General features: G+C 40.6%; 1 protein-coding gene across 1 annotated transcript in view; it reads left to right on the top strand.

The window, feature by feature from the left end:
* hcn2b (hyperpolarization activated cyclic nucleotide-gated potassium channel 2b) overlaps nt 1-14,555 on the top strand; it is a 43,869-nt gene that overhangs the window by 9,920 nt on the left and 19,394 nt on the right. The window contains exon 4 of the mRNA XM_047343312.1: nt 6,629-6,847. Coding sequence (XP_047199268.1) covers nt 6,629-6,847 — 219 coding nt within the window. The remainder of the gene's footprint in view (nt 1-6,628; nt 6,848-14,555) is intronic.

The raw sequence follows: 14,555 nt of genomic DNA, 5'->3' as shown, positions 1-14,555 counted from the left end.
GCAGAAAACCTCAGACTATCATACTTGATAGTCTCTTATTAGCATTAAACCCCAATTCACAGCAACATGTTGTGTTGTTGTTTTCACGAGCAGTTTCTATAAAGCAGGCTGGGATTTCTTTCTGTAATGTTAATAAACACCAAAGGGAATGAATGCAGAGAAGATATATTGTTCTCTGCTCTCATCCATGAATGCATGAATCCAAACGGCCCGTCTTCTTCCTCCTGACTTGTTTTGTTCCTTGTCTCCCCCTCTTCCTCCTCCCCGTGTTTACGCTCACTTCTCTCTCTCATGTCTCAGATTGATGAGTGTTGTTTCTTCCTGTGTGCTGTTTTCCGAGATCGATGTCACAATTCCGGCGAGCGCCTGTGTGGGTTGTGGGCGTGGCCGCCTGATGTGCTGTGCTGCTGCCATATCGGTGTAATCACGCTCAGGGATCCTTTTTAGAATGGCTTTAGATGCGTGAGCTGTGTTATGTGATCCTCCTCCTCCTCCTCGTGCTTCTACCACTGGCTGTCGGCCTGCGCTCAACTATAACCTGGACCCCACCCTGCTTTTTCTGTTTTGCATCTTCTGTGTACTTAGGCTGTGGAAATGCAGCCAGATTGCCTTTGTATAGAAACAACACATGATTCATTCACTTGCTCAGAGGCACGTGAAGTCGGCTTTTTTATCCGACCATTGAGAAATATTTGAAATAACCAAACCCCCCCCCTACAACAGTATTCAGCTCTGGGTCTTAATACTCGTACACAGTATCTGTAACTTGTAAAGTGCACGTAGCAGACACTGGTGTTTATTACACGCCGGATGATCAGGCTCCTGCAGCACAGTGATCACGAGAGATCATGGCCTGTTATGTAAGTGACTCTCTGTTACGTGGATGACAGGTGGTTTTGTCCCTTATACCGCAGAGTGATTGGCTGTTGGATCAGTGGCATGAGAATAAAGCCTCTTTCTTCCTCCCAACCTTCTCTCTGTTTTAGTACGAATATGTCTCAGTATTTAATGTTTAGATATTTTTCTGTAGAAGAAAAGGAGCTTCTGTATCCACAGTACACCAGTACACAGGACCCCTGAGCTAGACCAGTACACAGGACCCCTGAGCTAGACCAGTACATAGTACCCCTGAGCTAGACCAGTACACGTACCCCTGAGCTAGATCAGTACATAGTACCCCTGAGCTAGACCAGTACACGTACCCCCGAGCGAGAAAGTTTTATTCTGCCTCACATGTTTTTTTTTATTGCAGAGACCTGAAACTTTGAGGCAGCCTACAGTAATTTTACATGTTCTTCAGTATTTTAAATGTGTTTTAATTCAATGTAAACTAAACCAGGGTTGAGGTTACACCTGTATATCTATTATTTGCTCCATCTGAATTTATTTTTGCTATTTGCTAAACCATGTGATTAAAATAAAATAGCCTCACAATCTGGTTGGAGCGGTCGTCTTTGTGGGTCAAGTTGCCCCTATGAGACCAGCCCCACTTCCAGAAGAAAAGTTGTACTGTCTTATTTAACCATATACTTCCTGCCCGCAGCAAATGCAGTTTTCGGTAAAAGGTTCTGTAGTTTTGTTTTTATATCTTGTTATATTAGTAGAATAAAAAACATCTATAAACTCTGTGAAAAGTAAGAAACATTACTCACAGATACAAGAGACATTTAAAATCAAATTTCACGCATAAACCATAGTTTCTCTAGGATAGAGAACTTTATGGATTCTCGTGTTTCACTTTTTAATAAGACTCAAGTCTATAGCAATACAGGTGATTCTGTGAGGCTGTACTTTAAGCTCAATGCTAACTCTGACATACTAACATGCCCACAGTTACATTGCTAACAGGCAGATGTTTAGCATATGTAATGTTTACTTCGTACATCATCTTAGTTTAGCAATATTACAACGCTAAGATTTGTAGTCTTACTGCTAACAAGACAAATACAAGGTACAGCTGATGCTAATGGAACGGTAGCTTTGACTGTAAAGATGGACGACATGACAGATCCCCAAAAGTAAATCCAAATCATCATGATCACTTCCTGGTGACTGGCTGTTGAGGGTCCTCTGCCTCCTCCATGTTACCAGATGGGACAGGGATCAAAGTAAATGTGAATAAATTTTTTCGTAAAGGTGCTTCTTGTAATTTTTTGTATTTCTTATTACACTGATGTTTGTCCATGTTTGTGTTCATTATCAGATTTTTTTTTTTTTTGCTCAAGATGCAACACCCGATATTTTGGCGTCGTTTTGGTACAATGGGAGGAAATGGAGATGTGTTGTCCATCTTTATACACACAATGGTTTTGCAGGATCCTGAGTGGGAAATGAGTGTATAAATAGCCTGGCATTTCAGTGGTGAACTGACAGATCGATATTGCCAATTGAATCCCACTTTTAATGAGGCTAAAAAAACAACTTCTTCTTCTTTAAATATTACTACAAAAGCTTTGCCTCACACCTAATTGTCACGAGCAGAGCAGATGGTTTCAGCTCAAGTTATATGGCCGCAGCTTGCAATCATCCGAGAGACATACTGTCCATATGCACATGGTTGCACATCAACGGCTGTCGGAAATCTACAGCTGTGGCTCAGCACAGATGCTGGATCGTCTGAAGTACAGAGCCCATGTTGGTGTGGCTACAACCAAGACTAGCCGCTGAGCAGGCATTATTCAAATGTGGGACATTGTCAGTGTTTTCTATCATATTGAGTTAGCCTGAATAAATCAAATCACTTGAAATGGTGTGTTTAACATATATATCTATGTATAAGTTTAACTGTATTTAATGAAAACACTCTCAAGTTATTTGATTTATTCAAGGTAACTCAACATGATAGAAAACATTACATTCAATGTGACCTTAACATTAAAGTTATGTAATAAAGTTACATGGAATTTTTATATGTGATTGAAATAAATAAAGTCAAAGTTTTAGGAAAAGTAAAAGCATTCTTCATTTACATTGTTAAGTAATTATGGGAGACACCAAAGCATCTTCCAACTTTCCCTACTCACTTGGTTTTAAATAATGAATAAAAACATAAACCCACAGGCTCTAAATAATGAATCTATTCATTGCTAACAAGCTCTTTTCTGGCACTTTACTTATTAAAATTCTAGATGTCAATGTCATCTAAATGTCAGTAGGTCTACTTTCAAATCAGCCAAACTCCCCGTGTCAGATTTAGACGACAGAGTCAGAGAGCGACCGCACCCTGTCAGAGAGATGCTGAGCAGCGTGAAAACCCGCACACACTCAAATACAAGCTGAGAGTCAAACACCATGTATGCCCAGAGTGTCAGCATGCATGTACATTCACTATTCTATAATTACGCCATCATGCATCATAGTTGTCCCATGCCCCCTTTGTGTTCCTCGCTAAATATATTATGTACAATTAGCTATCATCCACACTGCTCAGTGAAGAGCGATGGAAAATAAAATGAAAACAAGAGCTGATTTCATTAGTTTTCTCTTCCCTCTCCCCTCTTCACTCAGGGTGGTATCTCTGAAGAATTAGTTTATTGTGTTACTGCGAAAGTTGTAATTTTCAATAGTAAGAGACAGCTGTACACTGTCAGTTTTAATAAGCTATTATCTCAAAGATAAATTCGTACGGACCAGATAAACAGTAGCTGGGCAGTATGAGTTGTCGGGCTCATACAGTCACATGCAAAAATGTACTTTCTCAAAGAGAGATAGGCAGTTGGAACATCAACACCACTGACTTATCTTTCCGTGGGCTAGCAGCCAATTAGCTTAGCTTAAGACTAGCTGCAAAGAGTTGGAAACAGCTAACCTGGCTCTGTCCCCACCCACCAGATCCTCCAGAACTCATTAGTAATCACATGACATCTCAATTGTGTGTTTCTTGAATTTTTGTCGTCCTAGTGAGATCATAGAATGAAAATAAAGATGGACGTTATGACAGATCCTCAAAAGTGAAGCCGAACTGTCTTGGTGGCTGGCTGCAGTATAGGTCATAAACCCCACCTCCTCCAGGTCTAAAAAGTCAATGTATGTGTCAAATAAATTCATCTCAAAGGTGGTTTCTGCCATTTTAGGTAGGTCTTATCCCACTAATGTTTGTTTAAGTGTTCATGCTTCTAGTAACTTTGGTTTTAATCAGTTATTTGATGTTATAAATTGCAGCCTATTGCAGCTTTAAGGTTGTGTTGTATAAAACATAGGCCTTGACAAAGACACAAACATCTATATGAATACAGTGGGATGAAGGGATTTATACATTTTTATACCAGCAGTTTGTCACAGAGACAAAATCATGCATCTGCAAAGCATTGTTGTACTTTCTTTGTTTTTTTGACAAGATAGTCCTGTTGCAGGTTTCCACAGATTAACAATAATAACAGCAATAAATGCCACTATAGCATATGGCAGTAGTAGATAGGCTGTTTTACTATCAAGTCTTGTATAGATCACAGACAGACTAAAGGCTATTTCGTGATTTTATCAATAGTGCGGTTATGACCTGATCAACACTGTGAGTGTGAGAGAAAGCTAGCCATGTGTAAAAAGGTATTTATTTCTGTGCTCTGCCTCTGGGTTAGGGCCTTCTCCTGCTGTATATCCATCAGTAATGTGGCCAGCATGATGATGCTACCTGGAGGGATTCAGCTCCAGGTCTGTTCACCACCTGGGGCAAAGGGGATGAGGCTCAGACTGAGGCTCCAGAGTTTAAATGTTCTGTCAGGGTCTGTAGGAAATATTTTTTATTATAATGGGCTTCAGGGGCTGTGGATACAGTCACCTTGCAGTTGCAAGGATACATCATTGTAACAGCAAAGCTGTAGATTTATGATGGCGCTTCAAATCGTAAAGGCTTCAAACTGATCTTCTGTCTTTAATCGAAGACTAGCAGGCCGAGTTTAACTCCTCCAGCAAATCTTAACAATTTATCCAGCTGACAGCTCAAAACACGACATGTAAATATGAGTCATGCTTGGGGCTTGAGCTATAAAGCTCACATTGTGACAACAGGACTGAGTTTGCGGTTGTCCTGTTGCTCGAAGGCTGAGGGCCTTTAAAATCTCTTCTTTTGTCTGTGCGGTTCTTCAAATCCTCTTTCTGAATGCTCGTTTGATAGCGGCCCTCTTTCACCTCCTCCAAAACCAACCACATTTGAATCTCAAATGAAATGCAAATGACCCTGGAAAAAAAACAAATCAGATGAAAACCCAACCAGTCAATCAGAGGCTGAGGACGCCACTCGTCCAAGGACAAACACTCACAAACACAGATTGGTGAACTTCGGACAGTGTGTGAGCCACACCTGTTTGAGGGGGGGTGTGAGGTTCAGCTGTGTTGCAGAGTTTCTAATGACTCTAACATGGGGAATTAGAGTTGACTGAGTGCTTGAGCATCAATCAAAGGCAGACTGGAGCAGGCACATGAACGAGCTTCTCATTAACACTCACTTGTATCCCTCATCTCCTTCTGCTTGTCCAAGACAAGGCGAGGCAGCACAGTGATGATGATTAGGCTCTCCACCAAACCTGCAACAATCACCAGACACAGGGCCTTCATATTTTTCAGGACTGTCTTACACACTTTAGCCCTCTCATTCTTGAATTCACTATTTCTATCCCCACACATATATTCAGTGCAATGTGTCTTAACAGTATACTACCTTTGGCAGAGATGACAGGCTCAGGTCATCAGGTCAAAACCACTGAAGCAGAAGAGTAAAAATACGTAGTAATAATCTATTCTATAGGAGTGGGCACTCTGAGGATTATATATTTATCTTGACAAATCTTGAAGAAATCCATCCTCAACTACACTCAGTTTACTCTAATAATGTGGATCCGTGCTACATTTATAAACCAGCATTATTGCCCGTTGATTGGCCACATGTCTTTATCTTTATCATGTCTCTTTCATGTGTATGCAAAACAGTTTAAAGGTTCAGTGTGTAAGATTTAAGTGAAAGGGATCTATTAGCACCAATTGATCATAAAATAATCCTAGTGATGTTTTCACTAGTGTGTTTCATCTAAATGTACAGATTGTTGTTGTTTTTACCCTAGAATGGGCAACTTTATCTTTACGTCGGGAGCGGGTCCTCTCTGCGGAGGTCGCCATGTTTTTTACAGTAGCCCAAACTGGACAAACTAAACACCTTTTGAGTTTTTATGACAACTGAAGGCTGCCACAGGTTCTCTGTCATGTTTGGAGGGGGAGGGTGAGGTGAGGGGTATTCAGCTGCAACATGCAACTTCACCACTAGATGTCACTAAATTCTACACACTGAACCTTTAACATAAGGTAGCAGCATGATGGATGAGGATCTGATGTCAGACAAGTGTGACAGTTTTTTGGCAAAACACTGTCAGATATTTCTCAAGGTGAAGTTTCAGGGGTAATATGACAAAAGTATTCATCCACCTTAAAAGGAAGCATCCAAAGAACATGCTGAGTGTTTATCTCAGGTCAGGGCAACATCATTGCATCATCTTTTTCTTATCAGGTCCAGAAACATAATCATTTAGCAGTGAGCAAAGGATTGGAGACCATTAAAACCCTGATATTCATCTACCTTCACTTCCTTAGTCCTAATAGTTTGTTATCCTACCTTCTCTCCCCTTCCCTCTTCCCACAGAACGACTCATGGAGCGAGCTCTACTCCTTCGCCCTCTTCAAGGCCATGAGCCACATGCTGTGTATTGGATATGGAAGACAAGCCCCGGAGAGTATGTCGGACATCTGGCTGACCATGCTGAGTATGATCGTAGGAGCCACCTGCTACGCCATGTTCATCGGCCATGCAACTGCGCTCATCCAGTCTCTGGACTCGTCGAGGCGGCAGTACCAGGAAAAGGTCAATATGTGTTTATCACCTACAATGAAAGTGTTATGTTAAGTTATCAAACCGACAGAACACCAGCAGTCAGTTTAGATTAGCATCCAGATAAGGAGATAGCGAGCAACATGCCTATTAGCACTTCTCAAGCTCACTAAGTAACACTGAATGTTGTGTTTACTTATTCTGTATTCAGATACAAAAGAAGCAATGACAAATTGTATTTTTACTTGTAAGAACAATTTCTATCAGGCAGTTTTCCACAGCTTTCACTTGTTAAACTTGCTGCTGTGACTTTGTACTTGATGGACTGATATGAGCGTGGTATCAATCTTCTCATTCAACACAGAGTAAAGAAAACAACAAAGGGATTTGCTCAATATCAAACAATTATTTTTGATAAATCTCTTTTCAGAAGTAATGGTCCTGGTTTCTCCAAATAATCCACAGAATGTGCTGTTAGCAGGAAATAATTCCTCTGAAAACCGTGTACTGTGTTTTCTATCGAGGTCCTGGGACACTTTTTTTCTGATAAAAGATGTTTTTGATATTTGAAATTCTCAATGGCGTCAGCACCAAAAACAAAATTTCTCTGCGGTGTCGTCATAAATCAGGCTGTCCGATCCAGGATTACCTTACTGGTACCCAGATGGCCCCACTGTCTAGAGCGGAGCCCGATGCCACTAGGAGACTCCATGAGGATATTTAATCTACAGTGTTTGTCCTTTACAACACTGTAGACAAGGTGATCACATTCAATGTGAACAGAGAGGGGTTTCTCAATTGATTCCAACACACTTTGATAGGCACAGCATCTGTTTTATTAGCTAGATATTCATGGCTGGAGCTCGCTGGGCCTCGGCCCGTCTGTCGTCTGTCGTCTCCAGACAACAGCAGAGCAAAGCTGCGGGTGTCTGCAAACCAGGGAGCACGCTCCTGCTTTATGAGGCCACGGTGTCATCCCTGCTCTGTGTCTTGTTATCTTCCTTAGATCCTGGCTGATGTGGGGATGTCTCGTGCTTATCTGTCACTCACTCACATGTATGCAGACACGCACACACACATCGGAGTGATTTACCAAAAAGATCATGTTTTCCTCTGAGTCGTCGTCAGCATGTGGCTCTACCCTGTTTACTTTCGGACTCTTGTGGCGTAGTCGTGCATCACGTTGGAGAGATAATCATCTTGCTATGTTTTCTAGGTCGTGATATCAGTGAGCATCCATGATGATGTTGAGTTTATAGCAGACCCGTTCTCCTGTGGGAAGGCTTCTGATGGTCTTTAAATTGTAATGAAGCTACTGTATGTATGTGCCAGATTTATGAGCACGGTAAACACAACAGGGAGTGGATTCATTATCAATGGATCTGGGCTACACCATCCATACTGTAACTGTAACTACATGGTGGATAGGCACTTTACGGACGCACAAGGATTTCTTTTGTTCACAGAAACATCTCTTACACAGACAATGAACCTGTTACTGCGGATAATCAATAGACTAGAACTACGTATTGCATAAAAGAGCCGTTCAAAGTGTCTCTCATCAGGGATGTTGCTCCTAAATGTAATTTTAATCTCTTCATTTTGATGTCTTTCCTATTTTTTATTATTCTGATTCATTGGAATTTATCAGTTTGTATTTTAGTAAACAGGATTATGCAAAAACTACTGAACTGATTTCCTAGAAATGTTGTGAAGGGCTGGTTAAGGCCACAATGAATAACCCATCAAATTAAAAAAAAAGAAATTGGGTTATCCAGATAAATGTGTGGATCCAGGAATGTTGTTTTTGTTTTGCTTTCTTTAAAATGACAACAAGCCTTGGCAGAGGTATGGAGTCTCCAAATGCTCTTCTCATTATTTATTCATTTTTCTTTTATTATTTCCTTCTTGTTCTTAATATTTTCTGTAGTTAACCTTGTTTGATTAAGTGCTATTTTCAGTGTTTCTCTTTGTCATGGTCCTTATTAACTGTGTGAAAGCTTCTGCTATCAGTCCCATGTGTGTGTCTGTTTGTCTGTTAGTCAGCAGATATCACACAGACTTACTAGTAAACTAAACTCAGACAGCGCACACCTCCGCCAACGCTCAACAGTCCCTTTTTGAAACCAAATTCAAATTCTCTAGATCCAGATTTATATCTGGAGCTAGACCAAATTGCACACAGTCATAAATATCACTCTCCTAAACATGCCTGATCGGGATGTGTACCAAAATTGAATGGATTATTATCCTGAACTTTCCAGCATCGTTCCATCAAATTTAATGATAGTGTTTGAGTAATCCTGCTTTCTAACAGACAAAAACACAAACGAAAACACACCCTCCTTGACAGAAAAATTACAGTGGAATTTGGGGATGAAAATGAAATCCAGGTTTGATTATTTTTTGGTATGGGTTTTAATATAATACCAGAGCCAGGTTTTTTGTTTATATAAATAGTTTACTTCTTAACTCAGAAGAAGACTTCTTGTTTCCTGTATTTTCTTTGGTTTGAGCCAGATGATCTACACAGGCCATCCATTTCTGCCTAACTACTGTTAGACCTGTTTAACCACTCCTACAGATGTCAGTCAGGCTATAGTATGTCTTCTTACAGCAGGCACAGTTCACGAGCTACAAACAGAAACAGACAAACGAGCTGCCCACTCTGTGCTGGAGTCTCTGTTTTGTGTCAGTTACGTGTGGCTGTAGTTTGTCAGTGATGTGACGTCTGGAGCCGTCAGTTCCTGCTGCTGCTCTCCTTCTCTCTTCCTTCCATGATGCGCAGCAGTGAATTAATGAACAGAGTGCTAACATCCTGCTTGACTAAGACAACAGACCCAACATCCAGAACTTCATGACTGTTTGTTCATCATTACCCAATGAACTGAGTCGTGCTGCACGGCCGTCTGCAGTAGGTCCGTCAGATAACAGACTGGAAACAGAGCTATGGGCTGGAACGTGCCACCCTGACAAAACAGATTCTTTGTACAACTGCTCGCGACAGCATGAACCTTTATTGACACAACACAGAGTAAACAGCCGGCCTCGTGCTCAGTGTTGAGACAGAAATGTCATAATAGCTCTGCCACTAAGCAGCTTCTCCAGAGAGTGCATATGTGCAACGACCCCACTGACCAAAGAGAGATGTGAAATCAAACTGTTTAACTGTGGGTTTAAAAGTTTGGCCATTTTTTTTTCCAGCCTTATCAGAATTGACACATGTTGTTTGGTTAGCTGTGTGTTTAGCAGGTCTGTCGACAAGATTTAAACAGAGACACACAGACCCACACACACAGTAAATGTAAGATAACAGAGGGATAATGACAAACACTGTAGAGCTGATATACCCCCACGTTCCCGTCAGATTAACTACCTCTGCATCTGCATCACCCATCATGATGTGTTCACTTCAAATGATCTGTATGTAAAGTAACACTACAGAAGGTAATTACTGTTCAAATATTGTGTCAATGTTTAATGTTGAGTTTGCGTCACTACTACCACTTTGAGTGTCAGCGGCTCGACGTTCAACAATTCATTGATTAGTTTTATCTAATATTGACATGTTTCACTTTATGCTATTTTCTTTATTATAGAACTATCTACCCGTTTTAAACATTTATCAGTTACTTTTCACTCTTTCATCTGATGTCACTTTTAGCAATTTTTTTTAACTGTTTATCCTTTTACCCAATTATTTACCCTCCTTTACTTTTTGGCTATTCAAACAATGAATCCATTTAGCTAATTAGCATGTTTATACTTTAATTATAGGTAGTTGTCTTATTCTCTTTTAACTAGCTATATAAATCATGTATCACTTCTTTTAGCTAACTAGTTTTAACATGCCAGCTCCCTAAAAATCAAGCCAAAGCATCTTGATCGCCACCTGGTGGCTGACTGCAGCAAAGGTCCTTAACGCTGCCTCTTCCATGTTAGTGGATGGGACATGGACCAAAGTCTAATATTTTGTTTCAATGAGGTTTCTACCATTTTAGGTAGTTCTTGTCATACTGGTGTTTCTTCAAGTGTTTATTTTCCACGGTAAGGTTTTCATTATACATTTTAATGCTATAGAATGAGGTGATACGTCTTGATTGACAGCTGAGATTGACACACGGCTCGTTGAGTGCGCTCACGCGGCGCCATCGTCCAATCGATACTGCATTAACTCCAAATGCACAGGATGGCGGCGCTCATATCCAGGGTGTTTTGGCTTTGTTTCTGGATAGTGGGGGGAAGTGGAGATACATTTTCCATCGTCATATACAGTCTATGCTTTTCACACAGTCTTTACAAATAGTACTACAGTAAAAATGATGACACGGTGGTGACAACCTACCACTCCCCCTCACATTGAGGTAATCCCATATTTCTACACAACACTTTCCATCTCATCTCACCCTCCATCCTTTCGCCCTTGACTGTTGAGCAATACACCATCTGCCAGCGGACGCCACACATTAGCCATTATGTAACTGCACTCCCATCCCCTCAAGAGCAACAGAGCAGCATGTCCGAATAGCTGTGAGACGAGGGAGACGTGACCCCTGGGCCCCTCGGTGATGGCCACTGTTCCACTCAGCCTTGACACATCAAGCAGCGACTTGAGGAACTGCTCATTTTCAATAAGGCCTGACCTGAGTCTCAGACACACCTCACCTGGAGTTTGACAACAAATAGAATTTCACTCAAGGTTGACTTAAGTTACTTGCTCTTTGAGGAGCTCATAACCACAATCCATCCCCGAGAGTCAGAAATGGATTTAATTTATTTTCAAGGTCAAGAATGCTTTGTTTGATCTGAAATCTATTTGAATCAGGGTTGTTCTCTTCAATTGTTAAGACAATCCAATTATCAAATTTCCTCTTTATGCAACAGGTACAAGTACAGTTACTTTCAAATTATTTCAATAGGTTTGAGTTTGAGTTTTTAGAAAAAATGGTGGAAATGAAGTGTAGGTGTTGCTTGCAGCTCATTAATTCTCAGTGTTCAGATAGTTCTTCTTATAGCTATAGGGTTACTCCAAGGATTAAGTATTGCCATAACGTTAGGAGAATGGTCAAATTTGACGTAGCTGAGGCTAACATATCCTGACTAACATCGGTCAAATACCAAATAATCTGCATCAAACATTTCCCACATTATCCCCGTTAGTGGATAATGTATTTGGTTAGGCGGTCCCTGACTACCAATTGCGTACATCTCACCGACCCTGCCTTCTTTTTCTGAAAAATGTAAGGTCTCCAAGGTCAAACAATGAAAATAATCTTTGTTAGACTTTGGAGGTATTCCTCCAGAGCCACAAAAGACATGACACAACAGTATTTCACAGGCGTAACCTGACCTTGATGATTAGTAGAGTGCCACTTTAAAATCCACTGACTAATATTTCCTTCCTTTAGCCTTTTCCTAAATCCATATTTCTCTTTCTCTCACCCTATTTCCCCTTTTTGTGATATTTATATTTAATTGAGAAATCAATACAAGATGTTTTTTATCTGGATTCATGTCATTAGTGCACTTCATGAAAAGAGGAAGTGTTTTTCTAATTTTAGGAATAAATTGATCATAATGACATCATGGATCCAAGTTTAGAAAAAGCTGACTCACATCACTCATTTTACGACATAAACATCACAACCTTTTCATATCTGCTGTTGTGATCATGCATTATTTAATCAAGGACATCAAATGCTGTGGCGTTAACCTTTCAGACTCTGCACACACACGTCACACAGTGAGCTGCGAGTGTGTGAGTGCATATTTGATTGTGAGTGTTTATTTCTCTGTCTTCACTTCGAGAGCTAAAGCTTCAGCTGATGTCAACTTGGGTTTTACACCCTCACAACAGCACATCAACACATAAGCACACACACACAGATACAGCATGAGACTTGTCACATCCTGGCACAGCCCATTAGTAGGATCGGCCAATTCAATTTCTCCTCTCCCTCTGTGGCAGCTTACAGTGACAACCATGCATCATGTGCACAAGCCACCAACTTGGGGCTTTACGTCCTATAAAAAACCTCTGTGCTGTTTTGGCTCCATGTTAACTAAGTCCAATGGCTAAAAGGAATAGATTGGATTTCATAAATGTAATGCATTTGTTAGTTGTATACAAATACGGCCGGAGGATCTAAGTCCAGGCTTAACTGCATTCCTGGCCATAACGTTTGATTCTATAAGAGAAACCCTGCATTATGTCAACCGAATGTGAACGGATTTGCTTCTGTGGGGACTTTCAAACAAAATAAATGGACTTTTTTTTCTGAAAACCTGGATAGTAAACTGGAAATGTAGATAGAATATCTATCCAGTGTTTCCAGTGCATTATGCACTTCCAAACCAAATTGTATATGGGACAACTGTGTAGGACTGTGTATTTTGTAGTTCAGACTGCAGTTGCAGATTATTTAATATTATTTCACTTTGCAAGTATGAGACAATTTTAGGTCTCAGTCCCTCTCCGCTGACTTTGACTGACACTAATCCACGGCTAATGCAGAGAAAATCAGAAAGTCAATAAAACTTGTCTCCTTCACCAAGAAGAGTTAAAGGAGAACGAGAGAGAGAGAGAGAGAGAGAGAGAGAGAGAGAGAGAGAGAGAGAGAGAGAGAGAGAGAGAGAGTGTGAGAGAGAGAGAGAGAGAGAGAGAGAGAGAGATGTGTGTGAGAGAGAGAGAGAGTGTGTGTGAGAGAGAGAGAGAGAGGGAGAGAGAGAGAGAGAGAGAGAGAGAGAGAGAGATGTCATTTCAGTTTAATTGAGACTGTCACACACTGAATCCTCAGGCAGGAAACACTTAATGGGAGCCTTCCAGTTTATCCTCATGCTTGATTGAATGAGCTGGATACTCTGGAAGTCAGCTGCGTCTTTATTGTCCCTGACAGAAAATGGTGAAGGGTTGTTATCAAGTTAAAGTGAGAGAACTTTAATCCTGTTTTTTTGTACTACAAATGTGTGGGTAGCACAGATTATTGGGGGGGGGGAGATACCCTTAAACATCCGAAACAAACATCGTCTTTATAATTTGAAATGAAAACTGCCAGACGTGTTAGAGTTTTGAAAAGATGGCTGAGGAAGACATCCTCATTCAGAGCTATGCTGTGACTGTTCACGCTAAATGAACCATGACCCGAGGCAATTAATTAGGACTGAATGATGTTTAGATTCAAATTGGTTTACGTAAGTAAGAAAAAGATGCGTTAAATTGTATTCGCACATGTAATTTAATTATGTGGTTCATTAAAGTACGTGATCCAGTCTGATCATCGTGTTGTCATGTATAAGGTCACGCTCTTATGTATGTGTGTGTTATGTATGTAAGGATCTGTTTCCTCAGGATGTATGTCACGCTGGAGAACCGTATGCTACTAGATAATAATTGGGCAAAAGAGCCTGAAAGAGAAAGACAAAGAAAGAGTGTGCAGAAGGGGATTATAGGAGAACATGTAGATTTAGTTTAAATAGAAATTAAGAAATGAACATCAACAAATGCCTTTAAATTTCTGAAAATAGGGACAAATGTCATTCTTATCCACAACCGTTGGAGTTCTTATATAAGCCCAAGGTTTTCCCTTTCATAAGAACCACTCAGCGCTTTATATATGAAGAGAAAATCCTCCTGTACAGAACCAATATTAATATCATCCTCCCATGACAGCCAGTATGTGCCGTATTAAGGGTATTGTGATTTGCCGTGTCAGCCCGGCCCTTAGGGTCAAGCCTCCATTTT

The sequence above is a fragment of the Hippoglossus stenolepis genome, chromosome 14 (assembly GCF_022539355.2).
Source record: "Hippoglossus stenolepis isolate QCI-W04-F060 chromosome 14, HSTE1.2, whole genome shotgun sequence".
Classification (NCBI taxonomy): domain Eukaryota; kingdom Metazoa; phylum Chordata; class Actinopteri; order Pleuronectiformes; family Pleuronectidae; genus Hippoglossus; species Hippoglossus stenolepis.
This window is presented reverse-complemented; position numbering and strand designations above follow the sequence as displayed.